This window comes from Chanodichthys erythropterus, chromosome 23 (genome assembly GCF_024489055.1).
Source record: "Chanodichthys erythropterus isolate Z2021 chromosome 23, ASM2448905v1, whole genome shotgun sequence".
Taxonomy (NCBI): Eukaryota; Metazoa; Chordata; class Actinopteri; order Cypriniformes; family Xenocyprididae; genus Chanodichthys; species Chanodichthys erythropterus.
Window position 1 is genome coordinate 6,385,001 of NC_090243.1, and position 20,671 is coordinate 6,405,671.

The following is a 20,671-nucleotide window of genomic DNA, read 5'->3' on the forward strand; positions in this document are numbered from 1 at the left end:
TACTCTCTGTATGTTTTTCCGTCACCTCCACATGCATTCATATGAAAATTGCGCAAGCTCGTTTTGTCTATTAAATCGAAACATCTGAAAAACCCATACATTTACCCGCCCCTAGACCCTGTCCTAAAAAAAAAATATCAGGACGGAAATGGTTGAAAATGGAAAAAAAAAAAAAAGAGATTAAAACACCAGGTGTAAACCGGTATGTCTCGTCTTCTTGTGATCCGATTGACCAAAACGCATCTTAATACCATCTTAATAAACTTTAAAGTTTATTAAATTAATTCACAATATGTGCACATTCATTATTAATCTCATGCCTAATATGATGAAAACAGCTTTGTTAATGTTCCTTGTCTTGTCACATTGACTGTTATGAATTACATTACACGAATCATGTAAAATACAGCTATATTTTCAATTCAAAATGGCATAACTACACAAAAGTTTATTAGTTTCCAACCCTGATTATTTCTATCAGTCATTTAACATTTCTGTCGTAATAACGAAGTCCGGACCTCAGTGGTGGGTATGGCCCTGATTTTTAGACTATTTTTTAAAACAATTTTAAACTAAATCCATAAAATGATCCCATGATGGGAACTGCTAAAATGTTCTATATATGAAGCGCCTGACAGAACCCTTTAAGCTTCTATATAGAACCTTTTCTTCTAAGAGTTTGGTTTACTGCATAGCTTAGGTCTATGACTGGTTTGATTAAACTAAAGTAGCTGTATTCACTGGGTTCACCGCAGTACAGGATGTAGATTGGTTTAATCAGTTTTAGTGGTAGACTGTCCCTGGTAAAACATGGAAACCATAGCAACATGATAATTTCCCAGAGAGCCACATGTATTGTATTACCTGAAATTTCAATACTGAAAACACCCTTGGTCTAAATTTATCCTCTCAATCTATTGCATTAGATCCATTCAATGCACTTATTTTTCTAATCTTCAGAGAAAGCAGTGAACTGACCTTGAGAAAGACTTTGGGCTTGAGCAAACAAATCAAGAAAAACAAATCACAGCCTCCACATCACAGCTGAATTGTAAAGGAAAATCTTCCAGAAGAGCATCCCATCTAGAGGTTCCACCAAAATTTAAGGCTTTTTGGCTTTGTAGCAAAAATATGCCCTGCATTATGTACATTATTTTAATTATGTGATTAAATAATACATTAATTGTATTACTTACATTTCAGAAATGTACTGGTATTGTGACACTGAATATACAGGAATGCATTCATTCATTATGCATTAATTAAACTGTATTTGCAGGTCTTGTGTGTCTCTAGATAAACATGAATTTAGTCAACCATAATCCATATTTCCATAGTTTGATACTGCAAATGCCAGTTTGGCAGCCTCTTATGTTCACCAATTTATTTGATCAAAAACACAGTAAAACAGTACCATTGTGAAATATTTGCACAATTTAAAATAACTGGTTTCTATTTAAAGGTGCTCTATTTAAGTTTTTGACTGTACTAAAGCCTAAAAATACCATAAATACCATTTGAAATTTGTGTTCCGTGTCAGAATTTCTGTTTTTGTTTTGGTTTGTGCAAGACTGCATTTTGCCAATTTACCCAATAGTATTTTGCCATCCCGGGTTGCCAGTTGGTGGAACGGAAGCAAGCAAACAAACTGGGTCAGAGAATCGCAGATTCTTCCCGACCTAAAAAGCCTCAGCATCTATCTAAAAATCTCTATGAATGGGAGCATATTAAAACACGATATCAACATCATAAATCAATAAATCAACTAATTATCTTATAGTGTGTAAGTCTTCTCGCATTCCAATGTCAATCGAGCTCGCTCCTGTTGCGTGTCTTCAAACTGGCAACCCGCGAGAGCATCATGTCTGAAGAGGAGGGGGCGGGGCGAACAATATTTTGAATTTGGACTGCAGTACCCATTTCAACCACTAGCTGTCATTCTTACATAGAGCACCTTTAAATATATATTTTATTCTAGTCTTTAGTCACATGATCCTTCAAAATTCATTCTAATATGCTGTTTTTGTGCTCAAGAAACCTTTATTATTATTATCAATGTTGAAAACAGTAGGGCTGCTTATCATTTTATCGTGGAAACTGTGATGCAGTTTTTTTTCAGGATACATTGATGAATATATAGTTCACAAGAAAAGCATTGTTTTAAAAAATAAATCTTTTATAACATTACAAATGTCTTTACTGTCACTTATGATTAATTTAATCCACCCAACCAGAATAAATTCTTTCCAAAACTTGCCATAACTTAGGTTGCATTTATGATCATTATTCGCTGTTCAATAGTGGACTTAATGGAATTGAACTTGCAACCATGACAGCTTCTTAGGCCCCATTTACACTAGTGCATTTTCTTTTTAAAACGCATAACTTTTTTTTGTGGGGTAAAATCTGCTTTTGGCGGGGTTCCCCTGTTAAAATTCACATTCCAGGTGCTAAATTTCATGTTATTTGGGGTCGCTTCAACCCGCGGACATGAAAAAACAACCCGCAGCAACAGTGTAAAAGTAGCCCAAAACTGCGGACTTGGCAACACTGGCAAGAGGCAACTGTTTCACTTCTACGCGCATGCCCAGTGTGCATGAAATGTCATGTGACATACGTTTTCAGTCATGTAGTGTAGACAGAGATCGTTTCTGAAATGCTGTGGAAACACCAGTGTAGAAGAATCGTTTTCATTTTAAAAAGCCGTTTTAAAACAAAAACGCACTAGTGTAAACAGGCCTAAGGATGTGTTCACACTTGTAGTTTGGTTTGCTTACACGTGGGACACGAGTGGCTCGACACATCAAAAGACAATAGAACACATTATTATCAGTGATACTGTCTACACTGGATGCGGCGCGACAACAAATTCCCGTTCCCAAATTCCCAAATTCAACGTTCTAGTTCTGACTTAGTCCATGTGGTTTGCAATGGACGGTTTGTCCCATTCAGCATCATTTGGTCTGTACAAAAAAACAAAACAAAAACAAAAAAAAACATTTAGTCCTGGTCCGCTTAGCATTCACATTGGCACTTTTAACACTGAACCCAAAGACACCAAACCTAAAGGCATAGAGATACGATCACAACCTGATTGGTCATCTTTTATGACGTATATTTCGTGACGCAACTTACCAAACATTAAAAAAAAAAACAATGCTGTGTGCTGGGCTATATGTGCATGTTGCATGAGCATAGCTTACATATGATGGTGTTTTGACCAGCTGAGAACCCATGAGGAGCTTATAAAATGTGTAAAGGAGTCAAAACAGGTACGGGAATCCCTCCGTCACACACACAGATGAAGATCTGCTGTGAGGAGACGCAGTTCTTGATGCCTGTACTGAACTGTAAAGGACAACATTGTGACTTTGACAAGAAAAACAGGTATGCTTGAGCATTCTGTCCTTTTTAGGGGTTGCATCTTGTGAAATCATGTCCTGTTTATGGTCAATTTACACATCTTTGATCTGTGATATGTTCATATTTTATTCAAACTGCACCAGAGTTTGTTTGGAGACCCATCTTTTCAGCGGTCTTGGTCCACTTGTTTGGTACACACCAGGGTTCAGATGGCAGCGTTCACACTTATTCAAATGAACCACATTAACAAAGCAAACGCACCAGGGTTCTTTTAATCAAAACAAACCTGCCAAGTGTGAACACACCCTTAATCATTGCGCTACAAACATCCTATACATCTTAAAAAATATGAGTAGCACAAAACACAGTCTTACTGTACTCCATAGTGGTGCATTCTAACAGTTGGCACCATTATGCTCTTGAAACGTTGCCAGCGCCCACTCTTTCTGAGCCGACAGTTGGGACAACATATTATGACACTGCATAATTACATTTCTTTCAGTTACAATCAGCTTCAAAGAACTGATGAAATCTCACTGTGCCACCCAGCGCTCACAACATCCAAAAAAAAGTGTGTTAAATAAATGAACCTTCTGTTAACTCCATAAAGTTCATACAGTTCTGGGTCTGTCTAAAAAGCATTACCAAGGCTTGTTTCAATTTAAATTTTCTACATAATGCATGTGTGTGTGGTCAACGAGGAGCACAGAGCTGTATCTGTCCACCCTGAATCTGCACTGACCCACTTTAGGAGGGCTTCTGTGTGTCACTCTGTTGACTTTAGCAGGGCCTCTAGACATTTTGCGAATCCCTGGACTGGAACACATGGCATTCCACATAGCCATGGGGAAAAAAAAATAGACTAAAGCAGGCCTACTGTATTCAGCTGCCAAAGAATGAGAACGAGAGTGTGTAACAGACAATAAGATTACACTGAATGTCATATACTGGGATGTGCAAAACTACACATCTTCAAAATTAACTACTCATTTAAATAACTAGTCAATTACCCAGTCTCACATATGCAATGGTCGAAAAGAGTGAGATGTGATAAAATGGCCAAAGACATCTTTATGGATGTCTATGGCTGTAGAAGCTGCTTTAAAGACAAAATTTACCAAATTATACGAATGACAGAATGTTACAGAAACAGTTGTGCGTCATGATAAAATAAACGGTAATAATCAGTTTGAATTATGTATGCTCGGGATGCGCTGATGGCAGCTCAGAGATAATTGAGCTCTAAGGACAAGCGCTGACAGTTCAGCATGATGAAATAACGTAAAAAAAGAACTAAACTGCACAGAGCCATGATTCACTCCAGTCCAAGCAATGATACTAGCATAATTAATGTAAACCAAACCTACAACCAAATAATTGATGTAGGATGGCTCTAGGATGACTGCATTCATTCACTCTAGGTGATCTTACCAAGTCGCTGATAGTACGATTACAAAGGGGAAAAACATTAGTAATGATAACTACTTTATCCAAATAAATGAAAAATAAAACACTCAAAACTGAAACCAGTTGTTTTAAATGCTACAGGTGAATTTAGGCATCACAACATTATGAAAAATACATATTTATTTTAAGATTTGATAAAAATTACATTTAACAGTCATTATGACCTATAATCACCCTTTTACAAGATGTAATGCAAGTCCAGACTGTGTCTGTGAAGTTTCAGCTCAAGATACCACACAAATCATTTATTATAGCTTGTCAAATTTTCCCCTATTTGGGTGTGTGCAAAAACACGCCCTTTTTTGTGTGTGTCCCTTTAAATGCAAATGAGCTGCTGTTCCCGGTCTCCTTTCCAGAAGAGGGCGGAGCTTTAACAGCTCATGCTTCGGTTGCTCAACAACAACAAACCTGGAGAATCTCACGCAGCCAAAATGACGATTGTCAGTAACGGTGTACAGCCTTACATTGTTCAAACCGGAGTCAGACACTGATGGAGAGACTCAGGAAGAAGTTACAACCTTTTTAGAATGCAACTGGACATTTCTGAATGGTTAGTGGATAATTGTATGTAGTTGCTGTGGAGTTAATTCAATTCATCGACTAGCATGTGCCACCATCTTAATCTTTTGTGCAAATCCAGCATTAAATTGACCCTCGTTTGTGAAGCAGTCCGGTGTAAAATGATGGCATGGCAACAACACTACAACAACTCTTCCTCTTCTCTAAAGCAGCCCAACATGGCCTCACCCCCTTTGTTGAGTGTTCCCAGGGGCAGGGTTTATGTAAATTTTGGGGTTTGTCATGTCACAAACCCAGGAAGAAGCTTGTTGTAGTCCCTACCAGCCATTTGTTGTAGTCCTTAAAAAGGGATTTCTGTAAAAGAAATCTTTGCTTAAACAGAAACTAAGGGAAAGACTATTTGGTCAGGAATGTGGGGCTCGTGTGGGACATCATAAATGCCAAACAAATTGTTGAAGACATCAAAGGTGTCCGTGTTCTACCGAGAATATATCAGCTCCGGAGGTGTCAGTCGCAACTGTAATGAAGCAGAAATACCTTTACTTTCACTCATGGTGCAAATGGTGGGCTGAAAGCAAGCATGTCATGACATGTCACTCCGTACAGCTACACCATGGGGAGCTTCACTCGGTAGGACGGCAAAAAAGCCCCAACTGTTGACAGTCTCTCTTCTTCACACTGGCAGTAATTGCAGGGGAGCTCTGTAATTGAATATTTCTATTTTGCTATCAATCTCGATTGCAAATGTATATACTTGCTTATTGGTATCCTGCTTTGGTGTTTTAGACAACAGCATGGTAGGAATGAGATGACTGCTCTGAGACACCCTCACCTGGGCAAACAACTCTCTGAGCTAATTCAGTCTCCAGCTGCCTGGAGAGGTTTGTTCCATCAATTAAGCAAAAAGCATAAAGGATGGTGTTGTGTTTTGCGGTACACACATGCTGCAGCTCCATCGCTGGGGAAAGATAAACAGTATGGTCCTTCGGGAGTTCTGCAGTACACCACGTGATCAGCACCAAGGCAACACACGCACACTAACGCAACGACTGCAGTCTACAAGACAAACCAATCAGAAGCCGCTTGCATAGCCTGAGGGTGTGTGAATGGAGATCAAGCAGACGCCGTAAGATGGGGTCTCATTGAAGCATTCTTCTCCTCCTCCTCCATTCTTTTTAGTGTGGAATCATTTCGCAACTCTCGAGCCAAGACACAGATACATCCAAGCAGAGCTTCTTTCACAAGATGTCTGGATTGAAGTCCCTCTGGCTCTTGGAAAACTTTGTCCACTTGATTCCCAGATCCAGGGCTGATAGACAGAGGCTGATCCTTGCCTACTTTTTTGTGCCCGATTAGAAGGGTTGGCATTGTGATTTGAGCACAAATCAGTCATAAATGGGTTTATCAAAACCAAACTTCCCAAACAACCCTAATCCCATTCTCAACAGCAACTGCTGTTACCTGAGAGCACTGGTGCATTTTTTCCCTTCACTCCTACAGATGAATTACCATTTCAAAGCACACACATCCAAGCAGCGATGGCACACTTGACAACCAGAGAAACTATTCAAATGAACTCTTGCCTTACAAACCTAGTATTTCCATTGCACCCGCATGTTTAGGATTGGGCAGCTTCTGTGCATGAAAAATGAATAAACATTGCAGAGACTTTTAGGAATCAGAAGGCACCAGTTCTTATGGGGATTTATAACACCTGAATGTGTTGCAGAACCAACAGTATGGCAAAATGCATTGCTTTTTTTTTTGGTTGTTTGTTCAGCAAGTGGCCTTGTAAAATTTTAAGCTTTTAATTTAAAATGTAACCCCTGGTTTCACAGACAAGACTTAAGCCTAGTCCCAGACTAAAATGCATGTGTGAGCCGTTTTAACTGAAAGCAACTTGCCATTATTTTGTCTCCAGATGCACACCAGTAATGTTTTTCTAAGGCATGTTTATAAAAGCTAATTAAATGTACTAAAGTCTAATCATGGCTTAATCCAAGCCCTGTCTGTGAAACCGGGGTTAAATGTTTTTAATTAATGACAATTTTAGAGTGTACACCTCTGTACCTTATCTATCCCTAAAGTATGCACATTTGTACCTTAAATTTGCAAAGTCAAGTCAGATCTTTTCTTCTGTATTGTGAGGTACAATCGAGTGTAACATATTACTGGAAAAAAAACATAGGGCGGGACTTTTTTTCTATGTGTTGGTTGTGGATTGGATTTTGAGATGTGGGGAATGGAGGAACATGAATACAAGCTTGTCTTGTTGGGTTTAAGCAAATTAAATAAATTATGTCACCAAACAGAAGTCTGTCATTTTAACCAAAAGAACCAATGATAATTTGATTTAGGGCTGGGCGATATATCGCATGCGATTGTCACGCGCATTTCGTCAGTAAAGGCGGTTCCCTGATTACGGCTAAATCACCATCACCTGCTTTCAAATGGAGCGCCATTTAATAGACAGAGCCGTAGATCACTGACAAGCCATGCAATATCGCGTTCATTATCGAAGGCGATTTATCTGCGATACAAACGCGATATTGCGTAGCTTGTCAGTGAACTATGGCTCTGTCTATTAAATGCCGCTCCATTTGAAAGCTGGTGATGGCGATTTAGCGGTAATCAGGGAACCGCCTTTACTGACAAAATGCGCGTGACAATCGCATGCGATATATTGGTCAGCCCTAATTTGATTAAATATTAAGGTTACAAAAAACTTGATTGAAACATATTACATATACATTAGGGCTGGGACAATACATCGACTCTTGATTCGCGATACAAAGAATATGGAGTGATTCTGATGCTTTGGAAACACTCGTACACTGCCTGCTTCCAGTTCCTTTACACACACCAGTTAAACCTAAAATAATCATTCATAAAGTTCGAAAAGGTTAAAGCGAATTACAAATCTCACATCATAAATGCATTATTTAAGCCGATATTTAAACAATTTATATTTAACCACTTACATGACTCAGCCGAACGCACGAGCGCTGTCCGGCAGTCTTCTTCATGAGCATCTGAGAGTCTGCAGTTTAAAAACCAGCCTAGAACACCATCTGCTGTTAAAACTAAGCTTCAAGTGAGAAAATATCAGGATTGATCCAGATTCATTGTATCGATCAAGAATCGATGTATTGTCCCAGCCCTAATATACATGGATGGATCGTTCACAATAATATCTATAACATGCAGTTTGATTGATAATAAGGTGAATTTTCATTTCATGCTGACTTTAAGGATTTGACTTTATATGTGCAATTTAGGGCTAAGTAAGGTCAATTATTAGATGAGACTTTACATGAACACAACCATGCGGACAAACTTGTATTTGTTGAGTTATGCTGCACCTTAAAATAGGATATGAATCTAAACTGATCCAGGTAACAAGCCTGAAGCAATTCTCACCTGGGCTGTACTCCACCTTTCAGTAAAGCTGTAAGTGTTAACCATAAAAGGTGCTGAGACTGCTTAATGGAATGCATGAGAACTATTTGAGTGAGAAAATTTAAAGATTAAACCCACTCTCATTACAATAATGCTGAAACATACACTACACAAGTACATGAATGCAGTTCATTTTATTTATATATATATATATATAAAAAATGTCATTTATGTCAATGTACTTGAGGTGTTTGTCATTTTTGCTGTAAGTTATCTGTATTTTTTATTCAAGTATGGTTTCAGGTACTCCTCTGCTGGTTAACCAGCCATATTTTCTGAGACAAAAAGAGACAAAAAACTGTGACAAAGCACTGTAAATGTGGCTTCTGCTTCAAAACCAATTAAATTGGTACACCTGACCCTGACTGAACACATTTTTAGGAGGCATATACATAAGATGCGTTCTTGCATTTAAATACGGAGCAAAACTGAATGGGACAAAATGCCACTTGCAACTTTTAAAATCCTTCTACGTTGAAATCCGATGGCTCCGTGAGGCCTCCATAGCCAGTAAGGACATTTCCTCTCTCAAGATCCATTAATGTACTAAAAAAATATTTAAATCAGTTCATGTGAGTACAGTGGTTCAATATTAATATTATAAAGAGACGAGAATATTTTTGGTGCGCCAAACAAAAAACGACTTATATAGTGATGGCCGATTTCAAAACACTGCTTCATGAAGCTTCGGAGCATAATGAATCAGCGTGTCGAATCATGATTTGGATTGCGTGTCAAACCGCCACACTGCTGAAATCACATGACTTTGATGCTCCAAACCGCAGATTTGACACGCTGATCCGAAGCTTCCTGAAGCAGTGTTTTGAAATTGGCCATCACTATATAAGTCGTTATTTTGTTTTTTTTTTTGGCGCACCAAAAATATTCATGTCACTTTATAATATAAATATTGAACCACTGTGCTCACATGAACTGATTTAAATATGTTTTTACTACATTTATGGATCTTGAGAGAGGAAATGTCATTGCAAGATTAACAAAGGTCTTACGGGTGTGAATCGGCATGAGGGTGAATAATGACAGAATTTTCATTTTTGGGTGAACCAACCCTTTTTTTTTTTTTTTGCACTGGTTCCTTGATGGTTGCCTTCTGTCAGTCTATGGATGGCAAACAACATCAGAGACAAATTTGCATAATGTATCTATTTAGCCCACAGTTGAAGTATCAAGCATCCGCCCAAACACACACAAATCATCTCTCACACATAAACAAACACTCTTCCAAAAAGCAGAGCCCCAATGGAAGGGGAGGCAGTATGCTCCTTTCACCCGCAGAGATAAACACCCGGCTCTGTGCTTGAGGAGGGAGCACTTGCCCATTGACAGTTGCATTGTATGAGAAAGAGAAAATACCCAGCAGCTGTAATTAAATTTAAGCTCTGCACAGGAAATGCTGAGGGAGGTTGTCCGGACAACGCAACACGTGGGGCGTGAGGGTGGACCTGGTGTAGCCCTGCCAACTAATCACACCAAAGCTGTGACAACAAGTGCATGCATGTGTAACCACATGGATTCACTCCACTGGTTAACCAGCCAAAAAGAGCACTGTGAATGTAGTTTCTGCTTCGAAATGAAATTTGTTCACCTGACACTGATTTGAAACATTTTTAGGAGGTGTTTACATAAGTACATGAGTTCTTGCGGTTAAAAACAGAGCACAACACAATGGAACAAAATGGCACTTGCAGCATTTAAAATGACGATTGAGACAAAAATCGAATGTTCAAATTTGGTATTTATCGTTATCGCCATATCATGAAAATAATTAACAAGTGAAGCACAGAAATTTCGGCAGCCAAAATAGTTTTAGAAGGCCAAAATCATTGACCGAAACGGTGTCATGTTCACACTGTCAGTTTTTGGGATTGACAACCACATTTACTTACATTTATGAGTCTCAAAAAGTCTTGCTTGCACAGCAACTTACAGTAAATTAACTTATTTATATAGAAACACTTAAATTACACTCAATGATGTTATTATTATAAATAAAGTTCAGAATTACATAATCATATTTCTACTCCAATTCGTTTTTTTGAAATATAAACATTTAAATCGTGGCTGTCGTAACTGATTTATTCAAACATGCAATAAAAATGAAAGAATATATATTTATCAGAATGTTGCTTTCTAGAGTTCACTTTTCTAGCTGACTAATGAGTTTATGGTCACTGAATATGTTTATCTGAGGTAAATATGACGTTACGTGACATTGTTTACAAGCTGTTTTTTAATGACGTCTTTCCGAGGTTGAAACACTGATTGAGCTATTACACGAGACATGATACGGATTTCGGTAAGTGTTACTGTATCTTAACATACCTTCAGATGTTCATTCATGTTTATTTTGCGCTGTAACTGGTATTAAAGCGGAGGAGAGGATGTTCTCATGCGCTCGTGCTGCCGCTTCTCTTTAACTGAGGCGCTAAAGCGATCAGTCACGACAAATTAAACAACAACAAAACGGTATTTTTTGAAACTCATAATAAGATGGACGTCATTTGAAATCTGAGACTTTGCTTCATATCAAAAGTAACAAAGCAAAGATTGCTGCAATTTATTGGATGGGAAACGCTACACATTCTGCTCATTCATCAACTGAAAACAGACTACACTAATCGATTCTTGGATTTAAGAATCAATATCGGTACGTAAAAATGAGAATCGATTAAAATCGAGAAATCAGTATTTTTTTACCCAGCCCTATTAAATATTAAGAGGCGGCTCGCTGCTTTTGAACTCAATTGAACTCACTTTATCAAATGATTAAATTTATCACCTGAGGACACGACTGCCTCAACTGCATAAAGAGTTCAATTACTCAATTATCCAAACTGAATTAACAAAACTTTATTTTTGGTTTCAGTTTTCAGCAACATGAAAAGTTTAATTTTGGTTTCTGTGTTTTGAATAATTACCATGTTATCGTGTTGGCCAGAACTGTCATGATCCTACACACAAAACACATAAATTCTTTTCGTTCTACATAAAATAATTTGTTACAGTGGCATTTTGGGTGGCACCTTGCAGTCAGAAGGCACCTATCTGTCACAAAAGCTCATTAAATGGACCAAAAAAAAGCACATCCTTGCTCTAGGTTGATATAAAGCAAGTGTAGTATCAGCCTGCTATTAACTTAGAGTGACCATATCCACCTACTCCTCAACGTAACTGCGGTATGATCTCAAACTCAGAATTCTGGACAGAAATAGTGGGTCAAATGGTATTGTCGCTCTCATTAGCTTGAGGCAGAATTATGATTAATTCAGCACCTGTCAGAGGCTGAATGAGATACTGCTACTGAAAGATGATGCATTATTTACAAAGACCAGTAATGAAACAAAGTGTCTAGTAAGAGATCTAAAAGATTCTGGACTTTCATCCAAAAACCTGATCTTTTATATAAACGACCAATTTCATTTAAATGCATTGTATCAGCCAGGGCTTTTCATCATGGTATGGGCTGGGTTTCATGATTTGAATTGATTCTCATTTTTATGAACCAATATCGATTCCTAAATTCCCAAGAATCAATCTTTTAGTCTATGGTAGTGCAGCCAATAAATCGCAATAAGCTTTGTGCTTTGTTACTTTTGACATTAAACAAAGTCTCCGATTTTAAATTCTGTCCATTTTATTACAAAATTCGAACAATAACAATAATACCATTTTGGCACTCTTTAATGTGGCACTCAGTTCAAGTGATCTTCTCTTCTTCTTTACAACTAGTTACAGCACAAAACATGACTGAACATCAGAAGGTAAGTTAAAAGAAACAGTACAACTTACAGAAATCCATATCATGTCTTATGTAATTGCTCAATCAGTGTTTAAACCACGGAAAGATGTCAATTAAACGGCTTGTAAACAATATGCCATGTAAAGTTACATTTACCTCAGAAAAGCCATTCAGTGTCCATAAACTCGTTAGTCGGCTACAAAAATTAACTCTAGAGAAGAGCTATTTAAGCACTTTACTACATATTAATTATATTTATTAATATTCTTCAATAATCAATGTATGTTTGAATAAATCTGTCAAGTTTTTATGACAGCCACCACTGAAATGTTTACATTTCAAACAAACAAATCAGAGTAGAAACATAATTATGTGATTATAAACTTAGTATTATAACTTTATTATTATAAAAACTGCCTTTGTGTAATTTTGTGTAGTGTTTCTAAACTAATCGGTTCATTTTATCAATCAATATTACAGTAATGTACTAGTAACAACAGCATTGAGATATTTTTTTCCTTGGGAAAAATTGCCATGTATTGTACCCGACAAATAATCTATATCAAATTTAATTGAATCACAAGCTTGTGAATCAAAATAGAATCAAATTGGGAAATTTGTGTCAATACCCAACCTTAGTGGTTATTATGGCACAGGTTTCAGGAACGAGAATAACAATTTACTCTAGTGGGGTCTTCGACCTGTTAGATAAAATCTTAGTAACAGAAATTATCCATATCTTTTGAGCCTTTCCTGTGCAAAGATGCATCCACCATCTTAACAGTAAACCCAGGGCCACAAAACTTAAATTCATTCACCTCTTTCACCATATGTCCACAAAGCAACAATACTCACCAGCAGAGCCAGAAAAAGCCAGACGGCCCTCACACACACATTTAATTCCACCTTCTTTATTAAGCAAAAGCACGCACACATGTGCGGTCATGTGTCCTACAGCACTAAAAGTTCTAGAGAACATTCAGAGAAAAAATTCTCATCTATGTTCTAAGAAGAAACCAAAGGGATAAAAATCTGAGGTCATTTATAGTGTGGAGAAACAGACAGGAGCATGAAACACATCACAAATCCACAAGAACACAGTGCGGCAGCTTTTTAAATGCATTAGCCATCCTAGTGAGGCTTAAATGTCTATATTATGCTTCTAAAAGCAACTCAGAATCAAAAAATTTGTTAGTTAAGTTTGTTCTGGGCTTTGAAATTCATTTTAACAAGTTTCCTCCTTGTTTGAGGCTATTAAGAAACTTTTTATGATGAATAGCGCAGGTGCCAAAAGGACTTGAAACTGCCTGAAGTGTTAGAAGGCGTGAGTAATATACGATCAGCCTGAAAGCTAAATAATAAATGCGGACACCTGATCCAACTGGTTACTCTCAGTTTCTTCACAAGTCTCTTGAAAACAATGTGAGTACATTGAATATTAAAAGTCTACTGAATCACAATTAGCACACTGCAGGCGTTTTCTTAGGTCAAAACGGTCTTTGGTGGTGCTGGACGAACACGGCCATCCACACATACATTGTAAACTATATGTGAAATGCAAAATAAATGCAAAGAAATAGTTTGTAATATTTTCCTATTTATTCATGAAATAAAAAAATAATCTGTCAGTACAGGTCATAAAACAAAGTGCTTAGAACTATTTTATATTTTTTTTAAATATATGTAAATATATGTCAAAGTCACAGAGTGACTGTTTTGGAAAGACAGTAATAAAATGAAAGTAACATTACACATCATAGAAAAAGTGGCAGGTCTATTATTTTGCATTTAGACTCCAAGTCAATCCAGAAAATTTGCAATGTGTAGTTGGCAGCGTGAAAAATATATATACAGAAAGATCCCTGCCATTATAATCACTGAAACTGTCAACTACAACACGAGGTTCACAAAGCTGCACTCTTGCAAAAACTCCCATTGTAATCAAAGAAGCTGTGCAATGAATCTCTTATTGACATAGTGTTTATACTTTGTTTGTTATAGTGAAAGGATTCACGAGTGTGCAGTGAGCAGATTCTTAAACAAATCCGATTGGCCATTGCGTTCACACGCTCAACAGTCTGTGATTGGCTACAAAGCTCAATGCTTCAAAAACACGCTGTAAATAGAAACCTTTGAAGATCTTCACAGAGCGTTTTTAAGCAGCTAGTTATCAGCGAGTACAAGTACTGCAGATCACATTAAATGATCATTTTGAGTGCTGCTGAGTGGATTCTTAAACATCTCTGATTGATCATTGTGTTCACGCACTCAACAGATATGTCTGTGATTGTTTCAATGAGCAACGCTTCAAAAACATGTTGTAAATATAGACATCTTTGATGCTCTTCACCATGCACTTGCACAGATACACACAGGAGCATTTATATCTGTTGAGCGCTTGAACACAATAGCCAATCAAAGGTGTTTAAGGATCCACTCAACACTTTATTTTAGTTTTGTTTAAACTATATTATTCCTTCGCAACTAGCTGAAATAAGTTTTTTTTTTTTAATATACATTTTATTTCAATTAGCCTAACGTTTCTACTTTATATTAAGTAACACATTTTTTTTTATAGTTTCAGTTTTAGTTAACTATAATAATCCTGACCAGGGCAGCGTTTCCCAAAAGCATCGTAAGCTTAAGTTGAAACCAATGGAGCTACGATCAATTAAGGCTTACGATGCTTTTGGGAAAAGCTGCCCAGGACAGTTAAATATTTTTTTTTTTTTTTAGGGCTGGGCGATATATCGCATGCAATTGTCACGCGCATTTCGTACCGCTAAATCACCATCACCTGCTTTCAAATGGAGCGGCATTTAATAGACAGAGCCGTAGATCACTGACAAGCTACGCAAAATCGCGTTCATTATCGAAGGCGATTCATCTGCGATATGAACGCGATATTGCGTGGCTTGTCAGTGATCTACGGCTCTGTCTATTAAATGCCGCTCCATTTGAAAGCAGGTGATGGTGATTTAGCGGTAATCAGGGAACCGGCTTTACTGGCGAAATGCGCGTGACAATCGCATGCGATATATTGGTCAGCCTAATTTTTTTATAAGATAATAAAATAAAAACCTGGGAAAAAATAATTTGCAATTTCAAAATGCAATTTAAAACATTTAACAACACAACCTTGTATTACACCACATTCCTGACAAAAAGTAGCCTGCAAGACCTTTTTTTTTTTGCACTGGAGTTTGGCAGTTGTTAATTTTGGACCCTGTAGGGCGCAAAAGAGTTTTTGTGTCATCTCCATTACACATTAATGAAATGCTTAATGTACCAAGCCATTCAAAAAAATCAGTATAAGTATCTTGTGGCAGTGAAGCCACATCCTCATCAGACGAGAGACTCAATCTAAACCCATTCAAAATATTCAAGACCTGAAACTGTACGACAAACTAGAGATCCCTTGGTTGCTCAAAAGGATTTTGTTAAGGTTGATGTGCAGTTAGAAAAAACAAAATGGATCAGACTCAGCCCTGGGGTCCTGTCTTTTCAGCCTGAACAGAAGTTTTGCCTGAAAAAAGAAAATGATGAACTTGTTTTACCTGTTCCACAAGTATTTATTGCGCTTAAGGGACAAGAAACTCTCCTTATATCTAGGCTGTCATTAGCAAATCCATGTACACATTCAGAAAATATCAACACTCACATCAGACAAGGAAACTTCATGACTTTTCTGGCATCCAAAGCAGATATTTAAAGGGATAGTTCACCCAAAAATGAAAATTCTGACATATTGTTCTAAAAACTGTATGACTTTCTTACTTCTGTGAAACATAAAAACATATTATGAGAAATATTATGACAAAATAACAATATATACAGCATTTTCTGTCCACACAGTGGAAGTCAATGGTGAACAAAACAGTTTGGTTACAAAGATTGTTTAATATTTCTTCTTTTGTGTTTCCAGAATGACATGAGGGAGAGTAAATGATGACAGAATTTTCATTTTTGCATGAACTATACCTTTAAGTCATCACATTTCTTTTAGCAACAGAAAAACTTCTTTTCCCTAAAGCATACATTTACTTGAAAAGAAAAGTCATACAGCAGACTATTAAACACTTCAAACGCTCAACATGAAAACAATGCTTGCTGGATCTGCAAAGAATAATATTTCAAACACCTTATTCTCATAGCCTTTTAGTGACCCATTTTTCTGAGACTTCCCAGCAACGCTTATCTCAAGACTTCTTTTACAGAAATACCAAACATGATATAACTTTCTACCTCAATAAATGTTCACATAGCATTGGGAAGTAAGGGAATGCTAAAAACTGTAGATGAAACCAGAGTGTACAGCTTCAAATGAGGCGTGTGACCCCCTCCGGTGTGACAAATGAACTGTGGTTCGACAATTACGACAGGATTCTTCTAAAGTTCACTGAAAGATGCTGTCATAACTCAAGACATCAAAGACAAAGGCCAAATGCAATCGTAGATATGCAAAAATGGTCCACAAATACTGTGCACGCCGTTTAGCAGAAAAGCTCTATATTGTAAAATGACTCGCTACCATAAATGCTTTTTCATAAGTGGTACAAACACAACTAAACTAAGGCTGATAATATTCATCAACCATTTACGACATTTATTACTCATATGCCTATCTCACATTTTTGTATACATCAGCCCTTCATAATCAGTGTAGTAAGCCTGTCTCATCTTTTAAGTAGCCAGAGACAAGATTTGCAAGGATAAGGCCTGCACTGGGAACTTCGTCTTAGTGGTGTAAAAACACAGCTCACTAGATATGGTCTGAATTATTCACTAACCAGCACAGAGAGAAAGGGTTCACAGTTTCCCCTATGTTTGCCAAGCGGCTTGAAATAGATTAAACTTTCTACCACTTCATTTGACTGTGGCTGTCCTTTAGATCTTCATATCTCCTTGTACGTGAATTGAATCACAGCCTAAATTTCTCTGAATATGAAAGATGCTCTTATATGCAATTCAAAGACTTAAAAATATCCCATTCCTACTAAAATCACACTCTGTGCCTAATGTTTTCCAGACTAACCAAATACTTTAGTTGAAAAATATATACAAATACATAAAAGCAAAGACTTGGACTTTGATAACCGTTTGCAAGGCATATGAAACAATAACACTGCATGAACAATGCTAGAGAGAGCCTGGAAGCCATTGCTTTCTTCCCTCTTTAATAATGCACTGTAATTCAACTTCCACCGTGTATGCATTATTGACCACTGATAATGAGAAATGCATGACAGAGACAGAGACATTCACCTTATCCCAAACAAACACTAACAGACTAGCACAACCCCTATCCTGCACACAACACTTCCGTTACGCCCATCGCAAACTAGTGATTCATTTCGGCGAATCGGTTCTTTCGGGCAGTTCGTTCACATACCGATTAAGTGTTCACAAAAGCGACCGAGCCACTTTAACCAGTTCTTTTTGTATAGCGAAATGAATAATTATCCACAAAATACAGCTGCTTATCAATGAGTTGTCGAATAAATTATTAGGTTTGCGTCAAATGCTCTAAATTACAGCCGAGTGATTTACAAACGCTTTCCAATCGGTTCAGATGAATCATTCAAAAGAGCCGTTTCAAATGAAGAATTCGGCGGAGGATGTGACTGCAAGGCACAATGATTGCGCATCGTTTCTACACATTTAATATAGTTTAATCTCCATAAGCATATACCCTTGTATTATTTAAAGGCAAATTAAGTCATTCTGCGACAACACAAATGCAAACAACAATCTCCACCTGCGTTTCTCTCCATCTTGCCCAGTCATTGTTGTTATTCGGGGAAATTGAGGATAGTGCAAACAGATTTGCGCGAATTTAAACGCTATGACAACTTAGTTTGTACGTTGTGCTGTCGAACAAAAACCTTAGACTGTACGAAAACCTAAAATGTGTAATATATGACAGGTGGGTCTTTATATTTATTGATTTAAAACATCGTCAATGCACTTAAATGAACTGAAGGACTCGTTTTGAATGCCTTTAAAGCACTTAAAAGTATCATGCAATTAAATAATTGTAGTTTATTCGGTGCACTGCCCTCATGATGGTGATGAAAGGGCTTTCTCAAGCTCCTGTCAAAGAGGAATAACTCGCCCTGTCAGTTCCTGCTTTCTTTTACCGGTTTCCTCATTCGTGCGTGTACTAAATATGATTTATTTAAGCAATGAGAGCATAAACATCGACATTTCGTGTTAAATGAACAGGTACAGGTTTAGATCAAGGCGGTTTTCAGGTAGAATGAGAATAACTTCCGCAATGCTGCTGGATTCATGCAGCTCTTCTGAAGCTGCTCCGGCAGGATTAAAGCCACACATGCAGATCTTAAACATCTAAAACACTGCAATCAACGCATCGAAATCATACTGACCTAGTGCCACCTCACAAGCTTTGCGCAGCTGCGAGTGATGAGCCTTTTTCACCTCCTTGTCGGCCAAGATCTTTTCCAAAGCTCTGGTTAAAAACATGTTTTTCGTCTTTTTGCCTTCATACATGACGCGCTGCGACGGGGCGAGGAGGACCTGTCCCAACGGAGGCTGGATCCGCGATTTTTAGATATTCCCGTATGATTGAGTTTTTCTCCGGCGGATGGTGCCCTCAATAGAGAAACATAAATAAAGCCAGAAGGTGGGGTAAATCCCTCAGTTTTCCATCAGCGACCTGCTGCCTGCGCCATGTTGGAAGGAAATGACGTCACACACGTAGAAACGGCCGCAGTGAGGCAGAGTGAGAGAGTATAAATATTATAAAGTATAATTAACAATAATTAATAAAGATTTTTAAAGAAAATAAAATATATAAATAAATAATAATGAATTACTAAATAAAAGAGTAAAATAATGAGTTAAGAACTGGTTGTTCGACACGTCAAACAAGTAAACTCACTTCCTTGTGGTCATAGATATAAAAATATCCGTGTTATGTTGTCCATAAGTTATGTAGCAACTTGTTAGCAATTTATGTTTTGACACAGCTTCACAACTGTAATTTATAGTCTATTGAAGGAAACTTCTCTTCAGTAGCCTAATGTTAACCACAGACCTTATTTTGCTTATAAATCAAAACCCACTTCTTTTTAATTTTTCGATGTAATTATCTTCTGTTTTAAGAATACTATTTATGCTTTTTTTTCTACTGAGTATATTTAATAATTGTGTTTTACTGTAATTTCATGTGTCCCAGATGAGTTTGTTGCAGTCATGAATCAGCCAATAAAAAGTACCTAAATATTATTTGCATTTACATTAAATAATACTAAAATTAATTTCCGTCTATTTGGCTGAAAAAAGTTATTGCACATTTTATTAAAACGTAATTGATTTATTTACAGCATTTTTTGTTGCTGTCTACTGCAGTTTTAAACGATTTAAACTTCATTGAGATGATAACTCTGTGAATAACTATGAATATATATTTGTATATATATATGTGTGTGTGTGTGTGTGTAATATAAATGTTTTTAAAGCCATTTTAAATGAGGACTCAAGAAATGTCCTCATATTTCATGTTTACGTCATAAAACCAGTGTAATACCCATGTCATAAATAATTTGTGTCCTCATAAATCACAAAAACGCACACACACACACACACACACACACACACAAATGATACAATGTCACAAATGACTATTTTCTAGACACACAATTAGAACAATTATCCTCAAAACTGTGTGTGTTACTTCATTAAATTAAGTTTTACCATACTTAAGTTTGTCATTAGATCCTGCTATTTGCTGGACATGAAAAAAAATAACTGGCTTTCATATCCTTCAACAGTAAACAAATTTCTTTTTGGCACTTAAGCCATTTCACTCAAAAAAAATTATTCTGGCTGCTTGCTCAATTTATTTAAATAAAATAAGCTGAACCAACACAAATCTTTAGTTTTTTACTTAATTGGCATTTGCACTCAATTGTATTATGTTAAATGAAATTAAATTTGCTAAATGTTAGGTTAAAGGTGCTAAAGAGGATGTTTTGTTTTATACATTTTTGCAGTATTACTTGAAACTGTCTTTACTAACTGATAAAAGACTATTTATTAGTTGCACTGAAAGGAATAATATTAATATACATCATCTGT

The 20,671-nt window shown here is 37.0% G+C and overlaps 1 protein-coding gene across 5 annotated transcripts in view; it reads right to left on the minus strand.

Annotated features, from left to right (window-relative positions):
- arfgef1 (ADP-ribosylation factor guanine nucleotide-exchange factor 1 (brefeldin A-inhibited)) overlaps window positions 1–19,255 on the minus strand; it is a 79,217-nt gene extending 59,962 nt beyond the window's left edge. For all 5 annotated transcript variants that reach the window (XM_067377250.1, XM_067377249.1, XM_067377248.1 and 2 more), the window contains exon 1: window positions 18,958–19,255. In XM_067377250.1, coding sequence (XP_067233351.1) covers window positions 18,958–19,081 — 124 coding nt within the window. In that variant the 5' untranslated portion in view covers window positions 19,082–19,255. The remainder of the gene's footprint in view (window positions 1–18,957) is intronic.
- Between the last annotated feature and the right edge of the window lie 1,416 nt (window positions 19,256–20,671).